This window comes from Pieris rapae, chromosome Z (assembly GCF_905147795.1).
Source record: "Pieris rapae chromosome Z, ilPieRapa1.1, whole genome shotgun sequence".
In the NCBI taxonomy this organism is placed as follows: Eukaryota; Metazoa; Arthropoda; class Insecta; order Lepidoptera; family Pieridae; genus Pieris; species Pieris rapae.
The window spans coordinates 9,516,085-9,530,034 of NC_059534.1; the positions used below are offsets into that span (position 1 = coordinate 9,516,085).

At 33.2% G+C, this 13,950-nt stretch overlaps 1 protein-coding gene across 1 annotated transcript; it reads right to left on the bottom strand.

The window, feature by feature from the left end:
- Positions 1-1,986: 1,986 nt before the first annotated feature.
- LOC110999045 (JNK-interacting protein 1) lies at positions 1,987-8,421 on the bottom strand. Its single transcript, XM_022267924.2, has 8 exons — positions 8,300-8,421; positions 8,005-8,228; positions 6,995-7,249; positions 5,185-5,385; positions 4,838-4,955; positions 4,589-4,751; positions 4,064-4,245; positions 1,987-3,069 (listed from the first exon to the last, which is right to left on the bottom strand). Exons 1-8 carry the CDS (start codon positions 8,419-8,421, stop codon positions 2,997-2,999), a joined length of 1,338 nt encoding a protein of 445 aa, XP_022123616.2. The 3' UTR covers positions 1,987-2,996.
- Positions 8,422-13,950: the final 5,529 nt, after the last annotated feature.

Here is a 13,950-nt window from a genome sequence, read left to right on the forward strand (position 1 = left end):
TACAATACCGATTCAAAAATGTTAACAGTAAATATCAATAACATTTATTTTTTAAGCCACTACCTGTTCAGTTGTACACATCTGTTTTCAGTATAAATCACTATTTATGTAAACAAAAATCAGTCTTATTACACTGTTAACTAATAAAAGATATATCAGTTGATACTGAAGGGTTAAAGGAGGTCTGGACATCTGTGTGCCTTGCCTTGCCCTTTTGAGTCCAATCAAATAATTTCGATTGGAGGCCCATTTGGTTTATATTTAAAAAAACAATATAAAGAAATTTGCTGTGTATGTAACTTACATTTAAAAATTAAAATTAATAGGATCGCTTAAAGTAAAAAACTTCTAGCGCTTTTATACGTCTAAGACACAAAATAATTTTAATTTCGTACACATGAAGCGTTCACGGAAGCGATAGGTTGATCAACTGAGGGAATATTCTGTCATAAGAGTATAATTGGACTGATTTACTATTTTTCAAGATCCAAGCTAATCGTAAAATATGTATTTACGCAACACACGTTTCATACTGGGTACAGGTTGCAATTTTAACACCATAAGAAAGGCAGGATTTAGTTAAAAACACAAAAGAATTAGGACAAACAAATGCAAGACGCTTTCAAGGCATATTTGTTAAAATTTTAATAAATCATTCACATAGTTTAGATGCCCTGAAGTAATTTTGATTTTGATTCGTACTAAAAATGTATGTTGTGTGTGTACCCATACGAAAAATCTGGCCATCGTGTCGCGATAATTATTTAGGTGCTTCCAAGGGGTGTTAAAATCCCTCCCCGTATGTAGGTAGTGGCTAAGTTTGTAAGCAGCATTCTAGCGTTAGCTAAGCTGATAATATACACATTATAACATATTATTAAGTCTTTAAAGCTATTGACATTCACTGTAAATATACAAAAGTCATTATTATTGCTTTTTATTTCCAACGCACTTTATTGAACAAGTCTTATTTTACAAGATCAGATTTAACAGTGTCATAGTATAGATTTGTGTCAGCATATTTCTAAGTGTCTAAAAAAATATCATCTATCAATCTATAGAATTTTATTATTACCGTAATGTCGTTTATTTTAAGAGACGAGTAAAAAGGCTGCCTTGAACCGATTCATTTTTAAATTTAGTGATAATAGTTTAGTTATAAATGTAATGATACGCCAAGTTTTTAAAATTAATTATTAATTAATATTGCGTTAAATCCAGCAGGCAGCCGTAAAAACAAAACCCCTGCATATACAAAATTATATTATGCAACATATCACAGTATTTGAGATTTTTCTTTTAAATATTTTTATCCCAAATAAAACATGAATAACCTTACGAAATTGTGACAAGCAAGCCGCTCAGCAAGGCTCCCGTTGTATTGAATATATTTATTTTATTGTTTTTATATTATTATAACTATATACAATATTTTCAAGGCGACATAAAATCGGCAACGATGTTCGAAATATTCTATTCGTTTCACACATGACTACTTCGTTTGAAATTGTGTCCTTTAATTTTGGAGCATTATTATAAAGGGATTATAAAAGTCTCTATTATCCTAGATTCTTATAACGAAAGAATCCAGTGATGAGTCTTCAAATAGAACAGAAAGAATTTTTGTTGCGTCATTTATTATATATGTATATATATATATTATGGATATTTACCGACGGTTATATTAAAACCTAGTTAACTGGAACTATAATGTATAAGAGTATTTTTTAGTAGTCGAGAGATTTATTGGATTAAAATTGAGGACCGGGTTTTTAATCATATTTTTGCTTTTTATAATAATTATTAAAGCTGTCTGAATTGTCAGGCACGATATAAAAGTCGATTCAGATGATATAACCATCTAAATTCCCTACGTTATTAAAAATAATACTGATTTATACTCAATGTTAATAATCAATGTTAAAAAAAATAGGAAAAGAATTACAAACAAAATACCAAAATTCGAATTATTTTACAATAAAATTAAATATTTGGATTAGGCCAAAGGTTAATATCAATTTTTAAGTTCAGCTAAATACCACGCGAAGTCCGTAAGCAGTCTCTGTATGGCCGTAGCAAGATACCAATGACGTCACGCTCAAATAAACATATGTTTGTCGTAATTTCATAAACTCCAGTGGATCTTTAAGAGTCATTTACATTACTAAGCCATTTAGAAAATAATACCAAGTAATAATAGAAACAAGTGCAAGCGGAAGAAGAGAAAGGCTTTTAAAGGATTACATAATTAATTCTGCATTCGAATTTCTAGATGTGTGGTACTGTAAACAACATATGTGTTGGAGATTGTTTTATAGGATTCAAAGTATTATTACAATTCGAACAATACAAAATACCTACGTTATTTGGCACAATTTTTTGTTGTGTATGGAAGTTTCTATTTCGTTGAAAAAGTAGTAAATAGTACTGGGATTTTCTCATTAGTTAAAACTTTCAGTTTTAAAAAGCCTTTAAATTTGTAATGGCGCGGGCGATAGAAATACTAATCAGAAACAGTGAGTTTATCCAGGATTTGTAACATAAGACTATCGAAATTGTGTATAGTCGATGATGATGTCACCAGGTGCTATATAAATTAATTATAAAATAGCGAGTCAATTTGATAGTTAAATTGTAGGTGTATGTATGTACATTAATGGATTGGGGGTCAGCATATTATGGGGTCCAAAACTTTACGAAAAACGGCGTCAAGAGAGATGGGATGACGTTCTGCTGAAAGGATGGAGATGACCAGCTCGTAAAGGAAATGACTTAGGGGGAAACCTATGTTGCCTGATGAAAAAAATAAATGTATGGCTTACGTTAAAATTATGTAAATGCATGTAAGTAGTGAAAGGCTAAAAAAAGCTTTGCGGTGTAAAGAATCTAATCAAATAATTAATAAATTGAGATTTTATAAATATGTATCTGTGCTACGGCCATCTTGTTAATAAATTTTGTTATATGGTTGTTCAAAGCTTTAAAAGCTTTCTTCCTCATTCAATGTAAATATCCTCAATAGGATATGCTGTTTCTATGAACTTCTGGTAAAATCTCTGGAATGCTCTCCTGAAATTAGACAACTAATTATTTATTGATATACTTTGAGTCCTGTAGAACAAGCAAGCTATGTATAATTAAGTTTTACAAATAAAGTGCATCTTTATGTCGATGGCCAATCGCTTTACCATCGGTCACTCTGCATTATCTGCCTTCACCATGGAGAGTATACCGAGGAGTTGTTCGGATTAATATTAATAATAGTTGAGTTTCATTTTTAGACGTCGAGGCAGAATACGTAATCCCGTATCACCTTCACGTCCGTCGTTTCACATCTGAGCATTTTAAGGCAGTTTTTGCCGCGCACCACCACTATGTGAAACCAGCACACCACGCAGCCACCAGGCAGGTATTTCTGAACCAATTCGACTTTTCACAACTTTTTGTACGGCCTTTCTTCTACCTTTTTTTCTTTTATGCCCTTTTCAGTGTGATACCGTGACAGTGTGAAGATTTTTCAGTGTGATACCCGTCGTATCCATACATTGGACAGTCGGTCAGAACATGTACCACCACCATCTCTTCAGCTGTATTGCTACAAGGACAGGCAGCACTTTGTCTGACACTGACTAACCAATTCGACTCGGTCACTCAATAAAAGAGCGCAACAACAACCCTCTAGCATTGAAGGTGTCCATGGGCTGCGGTATCATTTACCATCAGATGAGCCGCTTCTCGGTTTTCCCCATTTTCTATATAAAAATAGATGAGTACTTTCTTAAAACGTTTAATTTCGAACGACAAGAAAGAGATGTAGAAATTTCTGCAAAAAAGTTGTAATATTATTTCTGTAGAAGTACTTTAAACCATAAACAAAACTAGAATAATTAAAATTAATCTATTAAACGGAGTAAAATTATAAAAAATAATATTTTATAGACCAAATAAAAAAAACCTTTGAAATTATTATATATATATATGACCCTAGTCTCGCCGTCCTGAGATCTTTACAAACCCTATTCAACCTATAAGCAACACCAACAATTAAATTTAAAAAAATTACCCCACGGCTTCAGCCACAGGTCTGGTAGACTCCTGACCACGGAATACGTGACATGCGAATCTCTGGAGTGTGGGATGTTTCGTGATGAAGCCTAGATAGCGATGGTCACGTGGGTGGAACGCACAGAACGACACATTCTTCAGTGAGTAAAAGTAGTCGATGCAGGGCGTATTTCGACTCCGCTGTAAAAAACAAGTTCTTAGATTAGGGTTGGACATGCATGGCACGCGCTATGTTGACTTTATATAACTCAGTTCGCAATCACTTACAGCTTATAATAATAAAAATGTATTCACTAACATGCAAATTCATGCTTGCTTTAAAATTTACAATTTTCTATGCTAATTAAAATTTAACAAAGTCCTAAGTTCAGTTTTGTAATTGATCTAGGCAAAACACTTTACTTTGTTTTATATGTTCCACTTACCACTGTGAAACATAAAAATTAATAATAACTGTCAATACAGAAACCAATCATTATATTAACGACTAGGCACATAAAAGCGATGTAAAATTAGAACTTACATCTGGTTTGGATCTGTCGACCATGCGAAGGCCTTGATCCGAAACTTCTAAAATACAGGGCTGAGAGCTAATATCTCCATTAGAGTCACCGACAATTTTTTTAACTGCCTGACAAACAACACCCGTTCCTTTATGAGCAAGTGTTTCTACGGAGCCCATATAGCTGCAACAGAATATATGTGAAACTACATTGCGCAACAAAATGTACTTCACTCAAAAAATTCTATAAATAAATGGATTTTAGCATACCCCAGTAAATATCTCTCCCGCTTCGCTTTTGCGTTTGCTGGATCAAAATCACTGTAGTCCATATCAACCGCGTATGCCGAAGGAAAGATACCTTGTTGACCTGTCCTTAAATTAACTCCTAAAAAATCACAAATAAAGTTGAAGAGCCTAAACAGAAGAGAAGATAAAAGGAATAAAATTGGCAAAAGTAAAAATAGCCAGATGAATAATAAAACTAAAAAGCGTAATTAGAAATTAAAAATAGAAAGAGTAATTGAAATTTAATAATTTTTAACGTTTTTGCCGCGACCGTAAGGATGTAATAACGACATTAAAGCAGAACATCTAGTCTTATCCTATATACTTACCTTCGCACCATAAGTCGTCTGCCTCCTTCTGAACATAAATTGGATCGCCAATTTCCACTTCTATCTCATCGTGATGTCGCGGGTTGAACTTGTGTAGTCCTCTGTGTGTGGCTTCCAGCATTTCTAGTTGGCTATGAGGCACTGTGCTTACGTTTCCGGCGAAGTTAATGCCGCTGATGCTGCAACTTGATGATGGTGAAACTAAAAATAAATTAATACTTGCAATAACTAAGAATATTCAGTAGAGTTCTCCTACAGTCTTTGAATATTTTCCCTTTAAAGAATGAGGCATATATTTTATAAGACACTTTTTCAGAAAAATGTACGACAGCTTAAACTTTAATAAAATGTATCTGGATAGTAATGCAATCTCTACCCTCATATTTGATAATAATCAATATAAACCAAATAAAGTAAATAAAACTGTACAAATAATATTATAATATACACGTCTATGTTTAAAACATATCAAATACTTTTTAATTATTTTTAAAACTGGGGTAAGTTAATATATCTTAATATACTATATTGGCACAGTTGAACCACATAGAAAATTTAGTTTCTAGAAAATTTCCAGAAACGGATATATAAAGGAATGGTTCAATACGTTAAATGTAAGGTACAAAGATATCACGGAGAAGATATTGGTATATGAGAACTAACTCTTCTTAGTAAGAACACATAACTTAGATAGCTTCATTAAATAGGAACACCATTAGGAACAATACACAACAATCAGTGGCGCTAGCTTTTTAGGCCTGGGCCTCAGATTTCTGTATCTGTTTCATATCATTTTTCATTCTAATAGGCAAGTAGGTGAGTAGCCCCCTGTGTTTGACACACGCCGCCGAATTTTTGGCTCTAATGCAAGCCGGTTTCCTCACGATGATTCACTGTTTGAGCAAATGTTAAACGCGCTTTTAAGAAGAAAGTGTACCGGTGCACAGCCGGGGATCGAACCTACAATCTACGAATGATATATTACAAGAAAACCAAATAAACGTTTTCTGTCCGTGCATGTCTCTATACCTCACTCGACATTCAAACAAAAAAATCAAAATGGGGATTAGCTGCAAAGGTCTTGAGTTATATTGAAAAATTTAAAATAGAATATCAAGAAATCATCTCAAACTCGCTCATTCTAAATTTAAAATGTTGATCCCGATGATAAGAAAACACCTACAATCAAACGTAATTTGAAACACTTCCATGAAAATACTGTTACAGTTGTTATGTTACATTTCAATGAAAGCACTAACAGACAAAAATAACTTCTGTCAGAAGTCGTAATCAGGGAAAGTATTGATTTTTCTAAAAATAGCTCTTGGGACGTCTTTTTATAGCTATTTATTTGTGAACGATGTACTTCATACCGTAAGTATTTATAGATATTTTAAGACTTAAGAATCAAGGGATAATATAATAATAAAAATAGTTTCTTCCGCTTAATATGATGGTATTGGTCTATTAGCTTCAGCATGCGACTCTCATCTCTGAGGCCATATCTTTGATCCCCACTGTGCACCGTTAGACTTTATTTCTATAAGCGAATTTAACATTCGCTTTAACGATGACGAGAATCATCGTGAGGAAACCGGCTTGCCTTAGACCCAAAAAGTCGTGGTCGTGTGTCAGATACAGGAGGTGATTCACTTACTTTCCTATTATATTGGCAAATGATCATAAAAGAGATACAGAAATCTGAGGCCCAGGCCTTAAAAGGTTGTAGCGCCACTTCTACCCTTTTACCACCTTTGCATTTACCAAAGGATTTTATAATGGCCTCAGATTAAGAAGAAAAAATTCTTACCGTTCTGTTGTAACGGCGTTGGGGATAAGCTTTTAGGTCCAGTATCGATCGGCGAATGTGCAGTGCTGTGTCCACTATCTACATCGCCGAGGCTTTGCAGCCTTTCTGAGTCTGGACTGGAGTCTTCGTCCAAGAGGTAGCCACACTTTAGCACCAAAAGGGGTCGCCCCTGGCCCCCTGGTCGTACTAGAAGACCAGTTAATGCTCCTAACTCATCAGCGAGTGATGCCGGTTGGGCTGCCCCAACCACAGAAGCTGAAAGATACATAAAATACAGATTTGCATTACATTATAAGTTGGCGCCTTTAATTCGCTAAATATAAATCAAAGTATTTATGCATTGGTTTAAAAAAAATATAGAAGAAATTGTCATTACTGCCAAAATGATTTACACTTGATGTAGAAGATGGTTGTGATGCTGGGGTATTCTTGATCGACCAACTCTGTGTTACAATCAGATTATATATTTGAAATCTATGTTTACCCTATATATTATCGTGTAGAGTACCATGAGTAGAACGTAACTTCATTTCAGGTATTATTCTATTGCAGTAAGTTATTTGTAATCCTTATCTAATCCTGTATCTACTGTAGTCTACTTTACAAAACCATATTTAAAACCGCGATTTCATCGTTTACCTTTATTCCCATACTTCATAATTTCTGATATAAAATACAAAAATATATTAGTTTCAAACCCCTTATCAAATGTCAATATCGATCAAAACTGGTATTGGGGTATTGCGCCAGTTAAATCTTGGATTACAACGCACAGTTACGAAGATATAACAGCCACCACCAGACTGACTGGTATCAGGCATAAGTTTTTTTTAAACTAAATAATATACGAATAACCAATGTAACATTTTTATATGTTAAATTATGACTAATTGTTTATAGTATTCGCAAAGCTCAATGAGGAATTAAAAAACAAATCATAATCGCTAGAATAACAAGTGGCAGAGCGCATGTGCCGATATCGCTTAAATCAAATATCGAATTTGACTTACTTTTTCTATTTTTGGGTATCTCTGGGAGCTTTCTTCTCCTCCTTTCTCCACTTGTAAATTGGTGACGGGGACTGCGTTGTGCGTCTGTTTTATCAGATTGTGTGACAGGGGAGCCATCTGCTTTCATCGCTTCGGTGTCGGCCACACACAGTTTTTCCTCTTCTGGCGACTCCTCACTTTTAGAAGACGGCGAATCATCTTCCAGCCCAACATTTGGTACTAATCTGCAGAAGGGAAGTGTAATGAAGTTGTGGTGGGTGTTTGGTTTAATAATTGTATATAAAAATAGACTCACGAATAAAACGGCGTTGGGGCCTTAATATGTTGCGGTAGTTTGTCAAATACCCGGCGAAATTCTTCAAATTCGCTGTCGGCCATGTCGGTACACCTGATTGTTGAAGACAGAGGGTGGCGCATGCGCGAAACGCATTGAAGGGCTCATATCGACCTTTGCGTTTAGCGAGGGGTGTCGGGATATAATATGCTCTGCGCATGACTGCGCACGCATAGCTGCGCGCGCATATCTCATGTTATTAATGAAATGAATAAATAAGCGGGAATTCCAAATATTTAGAATTAAATTAATTTTATATGTATTTATATCTTAATATATATATTTCTTGTGTGCGTGTGTATGTGACTGAACTCCTCCTAAACGACTGGACCGATTTAGACGAAATTTTTTGTGTGTGTTCAAGGGGATCTGGGAATGGTTTAGATTCACAATTTTGTCCGCTGGACAATGTTTTTTTAATTAATTTTCAATTTATTAGTTGTTGTTGATTTTGGAATGTTTTACATTGGATCCGACAGACGGCGCTACCATCGCAGTGTCAAATTTTAAATAATATTCGAATTTTAATTTTAGTCTGTCCCGAAATTTAAAAAAAGTTTTGTTATCATTGTGTTATATGTGTGACCATGTGCTGGATCGTTAGATATTGTCATAACATTTGAATAATAATTTTCATCAAAATAGCTTATTAAAAATTGAAATTTTGAAATTAAAGACGTGTAGACAGGACAACGTCTGTCGGATCCGCTAGTTATACTGTAATTTAACCAACAATACAATAATATAATAATTTATTAGTGATAAACATTTAATTGAAGAAATAAAATATAAGCGGTTTGTGTAAGAAGTAATTTTACGAAGTATAAAAAGGTGCATTAATTTATCTGAGGGTACAAATATATCGCTTCATGTCACCACATCACAAAATAAATTCGGAGATATAGAATAAGTATTATATTCAGAGAGAGTTAAAACGAACTATACTTCCCTCATGTCAAAGTCTCGTTTCAAGTTCAATGGTGAAACCATAAGTAAATAACGAATACTGCGATATGTATATCATATTGATTTAAACGTTTGACAAATTCTCTTTTAATGCCAACATTAGAAAGAAATCGGTCCAATTAAGCCATTGAAATGTTACAATTTGAAGGCCAAACTGAACATTTGTTAGAAAACGCAATTTTTTTTATTGACATGTAGGGGAGGTCAATACAAGCTGAACCTCAAGTTTGTGGGAATATTGATATAGAATTGTTATAAATTAACTAAATAAATATTTCAGAAACAAAGTGTTTATTATTCTAATGCTCTATAATAACATTCTTTATTTGTCTTTCAGGCACGAATATAAATAATTTTGGTATTCAGACAGAGGAACAGGCGACATATAACTAACTGGCCATATGAAAGACTTGGACTTTCAATATTAATGCCAACATAATAACTCCGATCGAACGATATTTTTTTTCAACATCCTCTCCGACGATATTTGCAGCACGCATTCTGTCAATGTTATGTCAAATACCATGAGGTTACATCAAAAAAGTTTTAATTGTTAAAACGCTATGAACTGAAAAAAAAAATTTTCTTCCCCAGACAATAATAAAGAATTAGTGAAGTGGGTCCATCCGTTCACGAGTAATGCCGTGACCAAAGAAAATAGATAGATTTCTGGTTTTACATAATAAACAATCAATAAAATAAGAAATAAATCTTATTACATACATAATTCAGATCAAATTCGGCCTAGTCATTTATAATAATAAAACAAAATAAAGGTAGTTAAATAACGGGCTTAATATAATTTTGAATTAATCCTTCATAATTAGCAACACTGCATATCCTAACCATGATTAAAATTGGACATGCAACGAGATTAATACTGCGACGCCGAGGTGTGGATGCGAGTTTGAAATGAGTTTATTCTATTACTTTTTCCATTTTAAATGTAATGCTTAAAGTCAATAAACACGAGTAAGTTTCTAACTAATACCACGTGTTTTGAGCGATTAAAAAAATAGTTATATGCGGATAATTTTCATTATTAGCGACAACAAAAAGAAAAAAAAAACATTCATTAAGTTACAATTACTTCACTATTAGTTAGGTCTAGGTTTTTTGTAGAACGTCACAAACAAAATATATCCAAAGCTGTGCATATAAGAAAATAATGAATGCCTGAAAAACTAACGTAGAATTGATATTACCAACTATTTCGTTTCTATTATAACATCTGTTAGATGAGACATACCAATACAAACAGATAAATAAAACTAATTGAGTTTTAATAATGGAACTGAGTTTTCTATTAAAACTTCCGCTGTATTTACAGTGTTTGTTGATACATCGGCTTTGGCTATTGACTGTCCTCTCGAAGCGTGCGGTTTCCTTCGTAGACGGGATAAAAGAGTACTTCACAAGTAATCAACTTCATACAATTGATATGTATTAATTGGAAATGCAATAATTTATAATGTAATAATTCATTCAACACAATTCCAAATTTAGATCAAATCATTGATTTATTTGTCATATTATTCAAATTACATGCAGGCTCTGTTACCTGTGATGTCATTTGACCTATCCAAGGTCACCGCACACTAATAAACGTACGCGTGACGTCATCAACGCATCTTCAAAGTACCATCGCTATTTCATTATATTATTACTAGAACTATTTGATTGGTTCTTTTTGGATGTTTTTCAGAAGTATGAAAAATTCTTCATATGTTTATTGTTAAATTTTTTCTTTATTTGCCTACGGACACTCATGCTAAAGCAGCTAGCAACTTTATGGATAAAAATAGTTCGTTTAAGTAACATTATGCAATTATATCCCCATTAGCAGAGTAAACGAGAACAAACATTCATTCACTATTTAATAACTAGAATTATTTTAATGGTGTTTCATTTTTTGAGAAACATGAAAACTTCATTTTGTGAATGTTTTTCTTTTTTTTATTTAATTGGCTACAGACACTCCTGCTAAAGCAGGTGCGTTGCGAGCCTTTGAGGGAGAACTACGCTAATTTTATGTATAAAAAGAGTTCGTTTAGAAAAATATACAAAGAAATCTTTTGCTTTTATATCTCTATTAGCTGCGAATATTAACAAACAAGTGAAAATCAAAGAAAAACATGATGAATGGATTGAAATTAGATAGGCGCTTTGCTCCTGGGAAATTGAGTTAAAAGCTTCACAGCGAATAATACAATCAAATACCGCCCGTAAACAGATTTAATTTTTTATGTAAATCCTCTTGAGTATAATATGACTTATTATATATTTTATTATGTAATTAAACATAAATATCAAATATGTAGTATTTACAATTTTTATTTATTATTATTACAACACGTTGCTTCCTGTGATAAGATACCATTCATTCTGGCAGAATTTCCTCGCATATGAGTTATATATAGGAACATAGCTTTGAGTTTACAAATCTTAACAGGGTAATGCCAGCATCAGCATATATAGTTTAACTTACCATTTTATATCTATTATTATTTTTATAGTAACAAGCAGAGTAATACCTAACAAACTAATAGTTACCTAACACCAATGCAGTTTCTTTTTATGTGCGCATTTAACATTTGCTCGAACGGTGTGAGGAAAACATCGTGAGGAAACCGACATATCTTAGACCCAAAAAAGTCGACGACGTGTGACAGGCACTGGAGGCTGATCACCTAATTAATCTAACCCCATTCTCTCATCAACTCGTCAATCATCAATACATCAATCTTATTAGTTTAACTGATCTTAAATTTTTTAATCTAACTAATCCAGTCAAAATAGTGCAGTGACTCTTGTTATGCAATAATCCAATATGTGTTTGATACCGTACCTAATACGATCTATAAGTATATTGCCTTAAAATCTAAGACTTAAGAAGTGAGCCACAGAGATACAATGACCCGGTCATTGTGTGTCTATTTGATATCTTAACGTTAACGAAGCATTAACTAACGTAACTTTGTGAATGACGTCGAATATTTGATTGTCATCTTCGTATGGGCTGTAATTAAGATAACGTGATAATGTATAAGTAGAAGACGAGTGTTCGGATAATATTGCTAAGGGCTAAGCAGGCATTTTCAAACTCAAACTCAAAAATATCTTTATTCATATAGGTAAACATGTACCCTTATGAACGTCAAAAAAAAGAAATTAAATTTATTGTAAATTTACATTTACAACCAGTTCGCAAGTCAAGGGTGTAGAGCGGGTAAGAAGAACTGGCAAGAAACTTTCCGCCACTCTTTATTTTGATTAACAGTGCAATGCTGTAATTAAAGATTTTTCGTATCTTATAACTCTTGATTTCTTCGAAATTTTGTAAAATTTTATTAATACCATCATGAAAGGATATGATGGTTGTATATTGTATTACGAAGAGTAATTTAAGTTATATTATAACCGGAGATAAATAATAATAATAAGGCCTATTTAATTTCTAGTTAAGCACAAAGGTGATCTGGATGATGTGATGGACTTGAGTTGTCTGCTGTAGCAAAAAAATGGAGGGAGCTGGAAACGTGACCCGGGATACAAAATAAACCAAATATTTGGTATTGTGTTGTACTATAATTATTAAATATAAAGGTGTTTAAATGATATTGCACTATAAAGATGATTAGCCACAGAAATAAAAATAATTGATGACGTTGTAGTTTTCATTATGTTTTTATTTTTATGTGTGTGGACTATTTAAAATAAAACAGCTATCACTCTGATTTTTGTTACCTAAGTTTCCCTAGTTCTTTTACTACCAAAATATTATTCTATTATTGGGTATAGACTATTAAATAGTCCGCACCGGGTTCTTTATTAGTGGAATAGCTAATTCAAAAGTATTCTCATCGAAAGGGCGTTCGGTAATGTATGACATTGATCCTCTTTCCGCTAAACAATGGTAATAAATACAGCAACCCGAGGTTTATAAGACGTCAATTCATGAGGCGGGTGGCTATTGTATAAATAGTACAAGGGGAATTTTCAGTGGCTGGTAAAGAATATTTTTTGACCTGCCACTAAAATGAATAGTGAAAATATTATTTAGGAGGAATATATATATGGATATTAATGTCGATAGGAAAAAAAAGATACTTTTAAAATCATACAACGAGAAGAATTTGCAAGAAACTAATGGGGCAATCGTTTTAATCGAACATTTAATGGAGAGTCAATCGTTAAACCATACGTGGATATAGAAATTCAAACTCAAACAATAACTTTCAAATTTTACTAAGAATATAACTCTATTTGGTTCTTAAACAAAATTCAAATAATTGCTACATACATATATTAAACTAACACTTCTACTATCGATTTATTTAAATCCTATAGGATTGAGCTACATAGAAATGTAGGTACATGGATTTAGGTACATAGAAATAATTACTGCAACTTTTCAAATTTCTCCCGTATTGTTATCGATTTAAATCAGCGCAATACAGTCTAACAATCAAAAATAACAAGCGAAGTGTGTCCGTGACTTAACAGTGTGAAAGATTTTCCAAGTTACGGTGAAATACTTGATTCAGCCAATCAAATATACCCACCCTCCTGCAAAGCTCCCGCGCCTCTTCTCTTTATATACGGAGGCTGTAAAGGACACCTCGCAGTGAATCACTGGCGTCCTT

Excerpts from the sequence above, each read along its gene's own strand:
- LOC110999045 (XM_022267924.2), bottom strand. The coding sequence starts at position 8,421 with ATGCGCCACCCTCTGTCTTCAACAATCAGGTGTACCGACATGGCCGAC. Across the intron at positions 4,956-5,184 it reads AGACGACTTATGGTGCGAAG|GAGTTAATTTAAGGACAGGT; the intron begins GTAAGTATATAG and ends GTGATTTTTTAG. Across the intron at positions 4,246-4,588 it reads TCGACAGATCCAAACCAGAT|CGGAGTCGAAATACGCCCTG; the intron begins GTAAGTTCTAAT and ends TGTTTTTTACAG.